The sequence below is a fragment of the Calonectris borealis genome, unplaced genomic scaffold (genome assembly GCF_964195595.1).
Source record: "Calonectris borealis unplaced genomic scaffold, bCalBor7.hap1.2 HAP1_SCAFFOLD_49, whole genome shotgun sequence".
Lineage (NCBI taxonomy): Eukaryota > Metazoa > Chordata > Aves > Procellariiformes > Procellariidae > Calonectris > Calonectris borealis.
Window position 1 is genome coordinate 842,475 of NW_027441458.1, and position 8,273 is coordinate 850,747.

Consider the following 8,273-nt stretch of genomic DNA (forward strand, 5'->3'; position numbering starts at 1 on the left):
CCAATGCAGCACCCAAGCCCAACAGCAGGGCCTTTTCGCCTGCAATTCCCTGAGCGTATTCTGCACTCCACTGTGGAAAGAAGAGCCCAAGCTGCACACGCTGCACGCCGGCAATCCCCTTTATTTACAGACATGCCACAAAGGAGGCCAGCAGTAGCGCAGTGATAGACTCATTGAGAGAAGGCCTTTGGGCCAGACAGACTGGCTTCAGCCTCTTGAGAAGGACGATGAAAGCAAACATTTCTGATCACGATTATAACCAGTACAATGCCCAAAGGACACAAGTTGCCTGAGATCACTTGGAGAAACCTTGTGAAGAGAGATGGGCAGCTTATTGCTGCTGAAATACTACTTCTAGAATGAGGTTCTTGAGGGCATTCTTCAGTTCCTTGTTCCTCATGCTGTAGATGAGGGGGTTCACTGCTGGAGGTACCAACGCGTACAGAACTGTCACCACCAGATCGAGGGATGGGGAGGAGATGGAGGGAGGCTTCAGATAGGCAAATATGATAGTGCTGACAAACAGGGAGACCACGGCCAGATGAGGGAGGCACGTGGAAAAGGCTTTGTGTCGCCCTTGCTCAGAGGGAATCCTCAGCACAGCCCTGAAGATCTGCACATAGGACACCACAATGAAAATAAAAAACCCAAAACCTAAAGAAAGACTAACCACAAGAAGCCCAACTTCCCTGAGGTAGGTGTGTGAGCAAGAGAGCTTAAGGATCTGAGGGATTTCACAGAAGAACTGGTCCACAGCATTGCCCTTGCAGAGTGGCAGTGAAAATGTATTGGCAGTGTGCAGCAGACCAGTGAGAAACCCACTGCTCCAGACAGCTGCTGCCATGTGGACACAAGCTCTGCTGCCCAGGAGGGTCTCGTAGTGCAGGGGTTGGCAGATGGCAACATAGCGGTCATAGGCCATGATGGTGAGAATATAATACTCTGTTACTAAAAAGAAGGAAAACCAAAAGAGCTGGGCAGCACATCCCAAGTAGGAGATGGCCCTGGTGTCCCAGAGGGAATTGGCCATGGATTTGGGGAGAATGGTGGAGATGCAGCCCAGGTCGAGGATGGAGAGGTTGAGGAGGAAGAAGTACATGGGGGTGTGGAGGCGGTGGTCGCAGGCTATGGCAGTGATGATGAGGCCGTTGCCCAGCAGGGCAGCCAGGTAGATGCCCAGGAAGAGCCAGAAGTGCAAGAGCTGCAGCTGCCGCGTGTCTGCGAAGGCCAGGAGGAGGAACTGGGTGATGGAGCTGGTGTTGGACATCTGCTGCCTCTGGGCATGGGGGACTGTCCAAGAGGGAAAAGACAGTGACAAGTTAGGAGAGACTTCTCTGAGCAAAATCAAAGCCATTTCTCATAGGACCACCCCAAAGTGTCTCTCTCCATTCAGGAAGACCTTTGGCAGGTCCCTTGCACGAGCTCTGGTTGGTGCTGGCTGAGGGTGCCCCAGGGAGCCGCAGGCTCTGCTCTGGGCTCTGGAGGAGTTAGTCCTGCCCCACAGCAATAGGGAAACAGGAACACGGGGTCATCTCAGATTAAATCCACTCGTGATATCAAAGAGCTTCTCAGCATTGTCGCTGCCAATTCACCTGCCTGCAGAGCAGAGCTGTGGGGTTTTGGTTTGTGCCTTCTGGTCTGGTTGCCCCACCACAGCTGAGCAGTGTTTCTAATGCAGAAATCCTGGGCATTTCTGCTGCACTGCAAGTGAACTCGTGTGGGTCCTGAGAGGCAAAGGGACTGTCCCTCAGTGCAGAGTGAGGACAGCCGCTCTGTCCATCAGCCCTGATCTCAGCTGCCCTGTGCTGGCAGCTCTTTCAGCTGGAGGACTATGGCACTCGCGTGTTCCCCCCGAAAGGAGACACAGTCAGAGGCTTGAGTTTTTCTCCTCTTTGGTGGTCAGGCTGCCGGGAAGGCAACTCATGGCCAAGTGTCCATGACATGAAGGGCAGAGGCTCTGCTGTGTGAGTGAGGAGAGCAGGGGGTTGCTCCAGGGAAAGCATCTGCACTGCAGGGGATGGCAGGGAGGCGCCTGAACCCCTCCTGCCATGGCCTTTCTGAGAGCAGTTCTCTCTTCCTCGCTGCCCATGGTTCTGCTGCCTGGAGCTCTTCTGGGCCAGGACCTGTTTCTCTGCCCTCACCTCTCCTCCCTCTTCATGCTCACAGAGCCCATCCGCCCTGCTGCGTGCTCAGCTCTGCCCTGCAGACACCTCCTGGCAGCAGGGCACTGCCCAGGGACATCTCGGTGTGTGCAGGGGCTAAGGAGCAGCTCAGGCAAGTCCTAACAAGAACTGGGGTCTCATTGCCTACTCCAGAGCAGAGCAATCAATTCCCATCTCCCACTGCCCACCCAGACAACCCAGGGGAGAAAACTCAAAGCACACACTTCTTCCCTTTCAGGTAATCCCCTACCTTGACACCCATCTTTAACATGACCCTCTGCATCTGTCCTCTGGGTGATGGAGAAGCCTGAGCATCCCTGACCCACGCTGCACCCTCTGGACAGCAGAAGGACCGTGCCCTGGTGGGGCTCACTCCTTCCACCCACAGCTTCTCCCCACAGCATCGTGGAGAGCTCCCCGGGCAGGCTGAGTGCTGAGCCTGGCAGGCGGCAGAGTCTCTGCCCTGGTGCTCAGCCCCCTGGGGCGCAGGGACCCTGCTCGGAAGGACAGCCCTGGCCACCCCTACCTGCACACATGCCTTCACACCCTGGAGCAGTGCCTAGGAGAAGGCAGCCGTCATGCCCTCTCCTTCTGACGGTGCAGCAGGGAAGCCCTGCTCTGCAGCACGTCCTCCTCCTCTACAGCAGGGAAGCTGTGAGAGTCCTCCTGAGAGATCATAGTTGCTGTGGCATGTACCAGCTTTTGGATATCCCTCCAGGAACACCAGCTACATTGTCCTGCACCCAGGGACTTACCATGTAGAGGGCTGTGAAGATCTCTCCGCGCAGTGAGCTCTCAGCATCCTCCCACTCCAGGCTGCCTTTACGCTCTCTCTGCCTCGCTCCCTCCCCTCGGTGCCTGCAGGCAGTGCCCTCAGCCCTGCTGCGCTTTGCAGAGGAGCTGCTCCTGGGCAGAGCTGTCTCTCTGCAGCACTGCCCACTTGCCAGGAGCTCCCTCCTTCCAGGAGCCCGGCCCAGCTCAGCAGCAGAGGACCAGCCCACGGCAGCACTTGCTCTGCCCCTCACGGCTCCCTCGAGGGGTCCCTGGGGCTCCAGGGGAACCTGCTGGGAAACAGCCTGAAGTCATCCCTGATCTTCCCTCCCTCAGCTGCGCAGAGACACTTCCTTCTCCTCTCAGGAAAAGACTTGGCCATGAGAATCCCCTTTCTTTGTCCCAGCATTAGACAGGACTCCCAGGAAGGTGACAAGCAAAGACCTAATTTCTCCAAGCTGGGGGATATCCTCACGTGAATGAAATAGGCATTTCAGTGTGGCTCTGTAGTCCTAGGGCTCGAAAGACATTCAGCTGTTGTCCACGCCACGTCTCTGCTCTGAAGCAAAGCCTTTGCACACAGGGGGTCTTGGGCGCTTGGGACCAGGTTTCCTTAGGGCAGGGACGAGCTTGCCTGCTTCCACAGCTGCAGGGCTTCAGCCCAAACGTGCAGCAATGGCCTCAGCCAGGGCCACAGGCAGGAAGAGCTGGAGCTGCTCCTGAGGAGACAGAGCTGTGACATGGTTGCAGAGCTCAGGACAGCTGCTCTTCAAGGACAGCATCCTCCAAGCTCAGCAAGACTCCAGATCGAAACTCCCTCTGAACTTGAAAGGCCATTGCAGGGCACTATCAGGAGCGTTCACTACTTCAGGAACAGTTAAAGAAGAAACAAAGATGCTGTGTGGCCACTGCTGAATGTGGTGAGAGCAGGAGCAGATAGATCTGAGGTTCTCTGTGTCCTCTTTGCCTCAGTCTTCCCCAGCGAGGTCTGCCAGGCCTCTGGGACTCAGGGCAGGACTCTGGAGGAGATCAAGCTGCGGTGCATGGGGATCAAGTCAGGGATCACTTGAGCCAACGCAATCCTTATCAGTTGAGGGGACAGGAGGGGCAGCATCCCAGGGAGCTGAGAGAGCAGCCCAAAGTCACAGTGAAGCCACTCTCCATCATCTTTCCAAGGTGGTGGTGTCTGTGGGGATTCCCTGATGACTCGCAGCACCCAAACCTTGCACGCACCTTTCAAAACTGCCCCAAGGATGTGCAGAGGAGCGGAAGGCTGTGCCCCAGATCGTGTTCCCTCAGATCCCATTTCTGGGGGTCTGAAAGAGAAGGTGACTGGATTTACTGGATTTAGCTTGTCTCTCGCCATCCTCTTTGCTTTCTGTGATGAATGGACAGGACTGCAGGACACATGGATGTGGAAGGATTTTTATTAAATAACGGGCATCCTATGAACATTCCAAGCACTGAGGATTTGTTAGCAATAGTATAAGGCAAAGGGTTGCTAAAGAGCAATTGTAGTTTTAGAGTCTCTGAAGTGATAGTAGAGTAGGAAAAACAGGCTGAGGAATGTAACTATCAGTAGATTAGGTAACGGAATGCAGGCGCAGGAAGCGTTCGCGTGGACACCTGCTTTTGACCAATCTGTGTATGTTAAGATTCGTGTGCTTGCTGACTGTAAACCAATAGAGGATTCATAGGTGCGCGTGTTAGTGTGGCTAGCTTATAAAAGTAGCACAATATCTTGAAATAAAGGAGAATGACCATACCCACATTGGGACTCCTCATCACTCCGGGAACGCGCTCCTATTCCGACCCCGGGTCACTCCGACATCTGGTAGCAGAGGATGCGGAAACATGCTGGGCTCGTAACCCAGAGGTCTGGTAGCAGAGACTACAATTCTTCGAGACTGTGGTAAGCGCAGCGAGAGAAGGGGAGTGGGAAACCAGCGACTGGGAGTTGTACTATTCTATTGCTCAAACAGATAGAATAGATAACGGTGCAGAGTGGCCAACTGCCTCCCAGAGGGTGCGCTGCTATAATGGAAAGTGAGGCAGCTGCTACGTTGCTCGCTGGTTTACTCTCTAAGAGAGGGATCGAGACAACGGTAAAACAGCTTATCAAGCTAATTAAGTTAGGACAACGTTTGGGACTTTTTAAGGACACTCACACGTTGTTTCCTGTGCTTGAATGGCGGGAGCTGGGGGAACTAATGTGGCAGAAGCTTACTGAAGGTAATAAGAAATTGGAGAAGGACATTAAGTCTGTGTCAGACTTGTGGGGAGACGTACTAGACACTTTAAATCTATGAAAGCTGAACGGGAGGTGGCGTGTGCGGCTGTTCAGATGCTGGCTCCGGACCCCATGCCGGAACAGTCTAAGAGCATGGAATCCAAGGCGGGACCTTTCGCGCGATTTTTTGGGCTGCCTGCTGTGAAGGGTATGACGGGGTCCACCTGTAAGACTGTTGCCGAATTGCGCGATAGAGTTGAGCAGGACTTAAAAACGCCCGACAGTCTATGTTCGCCATCTTGCCCGACAATATCATCTGCGCCACAACAGCCGGAAGTTGCCGGAGCTAAAGCGGAGCAGCAGTGTGAGGCGAAAGCGGAAGAGCAACCGCTGGGCATGAAGGGGGAGGAGTGGCCAGCTCCACCCACCCCCCGATTCCAGGCGGGGAAACGTGCTGCCCTCCTCCCACCGCCCCTCCTCTCCACCCCCCCTTGCCACTCTCCAATGATTCCTCCGGTGCTGCCACACCGCCATCTAGCGGAAAAGAGAAGAATTCAACAGACAGTATTAATCAGCTGTTAAAAGACGTTGTGCAACAACTAAAGGAAGTGACTACACAGACTCAGCAAAAAGGAGAACCTTGGTCAACCGCCGGTTCAAGAGACAACTTGCCACCCTGTTTCTCCGGACCTACCACGGCTACCCATCCTGGCCGATGGAGTGGAGTTGTTTGGGATGCTATTTTGGATGGACAGTGAGGAGTTGTATCCAACATTGGCCCCATGGCTTTTCTGGTGGTACAGCAAAACGGTCAAGGAAAATGGGAACCGCATGATTGGAAGATTCTACAACAAGCCAAAAATACTATATCGCAGTACGGTGTTAAATCGGAAGCCTCGCGACACATTGTTATTTGGATTTTTTTCTGCTGATTTGATGTGTCGTCATGATTGTCAAAGTCTGATGAGACTTCTGTTGACACCTACACAGTTTTTGTTATGGGGATCGTCATGGTCTCAGAGGGCAGTGAATGCTGCTGCCCAACATCAACAACAAGGGGATCCATTATATGGGGTCACAGCAGAAATGCTCATTGGTGGGGGACATTATGCGGATATAAATGTCCAACTGACTTTTCCTGTCAATATGTTACAGTTATCTTCTAAGCTTGCTTTAGATGCGTTTCTTTCCTTACCAGGATCGGAAGGCCCTTCTTTCAGCTCGGTGACGCAAGGTGCAACTGAGAAGTATAGCAACTTTATTGATAGGCTTTGGGATGCAGTAATGAACCACCCGTATTTGGGAGAGGACAATAAACAACAAATGTTTAGAATTTTGGCCTTTGATAACTCCAATAACACTACCAAGGCCATTCTAGCCAGTCTGCCCAAAGGGGCAGGAGTGGAAGAAATGCTTTCTCGGGTGGAAAGAGCAGGGGTTCAACAACAAAATGAGTCGATGGCAGCTGTGCTGCAAAGTGCTGTCAAAGAAGTAGTGCAACCATTGGCAGCTGTTGTTAGGCAAAAACACTCTCCAGGAATAGTCCAGCCCTTTAAAGGCACCTGCTTTCGTTGCGGGGAACAGGGGCATAACAGGCGAAATTGTCGTGCTACTGTATGGTGTGATTGACTGATGTGCAAACGGTCTTAGGCGACATCCAATGGTTTCGCAATTGCGCTGGCATTACCAATGCAGACATTAAACCACTAACTGAATTACTGTGAGGCACTCAGCCTGCAGCTGAAATTCATATGACGGACAAACATCATGTAGCCTTACAGCACATTATAAACAAACTTACTATAGCCTGGACTGCAAGAAGAATCCTTGAACTGCCACTTTCTTTGCTTATCTGTAACACCAAAGAATCACCTTTGGCCGTTATATGTCAATGGCAAAACAAGAAGGGGGAGATGAAGGGACAACAGGGAATGAACTCCGTGATTGCCATTGACAACAAGAGTAATGATAACTTGCCAAATTCCTCCCTTTTTCAAATTTTGGAATGGGTTTTCTTACGGGTACAACCACGTTTCAGTATACAAACTCGTCCTGAAGCCGTAGGGGAATTAATCCGAAAAGGGAGAACGCGAATTATAGAGCTGACAGGACAGGAAACAGCAGACATCAGTATTCCTGTTAACGCTGTAGATTTAGAATGGTGGATACGTCACATGCTGGCCATTCAAGAATCTCTGCGAGGATTTAGCGGAAAGGTGCATTCTCAGCAACCTCAAGGGAAATTGTGGCAGATTCTAAAACGAAATCAGTGGCTAGAAAAACCTAAAGTGATTGTTAGCCCGATACTCGAGGGGTTGACGGTATACACAGATGCGGGAAAACGTTCTAGACAAGCTGCATGCGTATGGTGGGAAACAGATCAATGGTGCAAAAAGATTTTGCAAGGGCAAGCTGGAGATACCTTACAGACTTTAGAATTAATGGCGGTGGTATGGGCATTAGGGAACTGGCTTGATCCTCCTTTGAATGTGGTGACTGATTCTCTATATGTAGCTGGGCTTATACCAAGAATTCAAGACGCGCTGATTAGGGAAACAAATAATCCTCAGCTAGGGAAACTATTTATTCAATTAAGATCAGCTATCTTTCAGCGAGCGGCTCCGTGTTGTGTCATTCATATCCGTAGCCATCAATGGGAGTTGGGTTTAGGACAAGGCAATCAGATAGCGGACAATCTTGTCAGTCCAGCGTGTCATGTACCACCTGTAGATAAATTTTTACAAGCTAGGCAGGGTCATGAAATATTTCATCAAAACTCAAAGGGTTTAAGAAGGCAATACGGGTTATCAGAAAACGAAGCTCGCTCTATCATACAGGCCTGTCCCAAGTGTGGAAATCATGGACCTGGAATAGGGCTGGGCATTAATCCAAAAGGTCTCAAGGCTTTAGAGCTCTGGCAGACTGACGTCACTCACATTGCTGAATTTGGGCAGCTCAAATATGTACATGACATCATAGATACCTTTTCTAAAGTAATATGGGCCACGGCTTTATCGGGTGAGAAGGCTCATCATGTGTGTAAGCACCTCCTTGCTTGCTTCGCGGTGTTGGGTGTGCCAGAACAACTGAAAACAGACAACGGCCCTGCT

The 8,273-nt window shown here is 51.7% G+C and overlaps 1 protein-coding gene across 1 annotated transcript; it reads right to left on the reverse strand.

The window, feature by feature from the left end:
- Window positions 1–331: 331 nt before the first annotated feature.
- LOC142076420 (olfactory receptor 14J1-like) lies at window positions 332–2,698 on the reverse strand. Its single transcript, XM_075138721.1, has 2 exons — window positions 2,689–2,698; window positions 332–1,218 (listed from the first exon to the last, which is right to left on the reverse strand). The coding sequence occupies exons 1-2, from the start codon at window positions 2,696–2,698 to the stop codon at window positions 332–334; spliced, it is 897 nt and encodes a 298-aa protein (XP_074994822.1).
- Window positions 2,699–8,273: the final 5,575 nt, after the last annotated feature.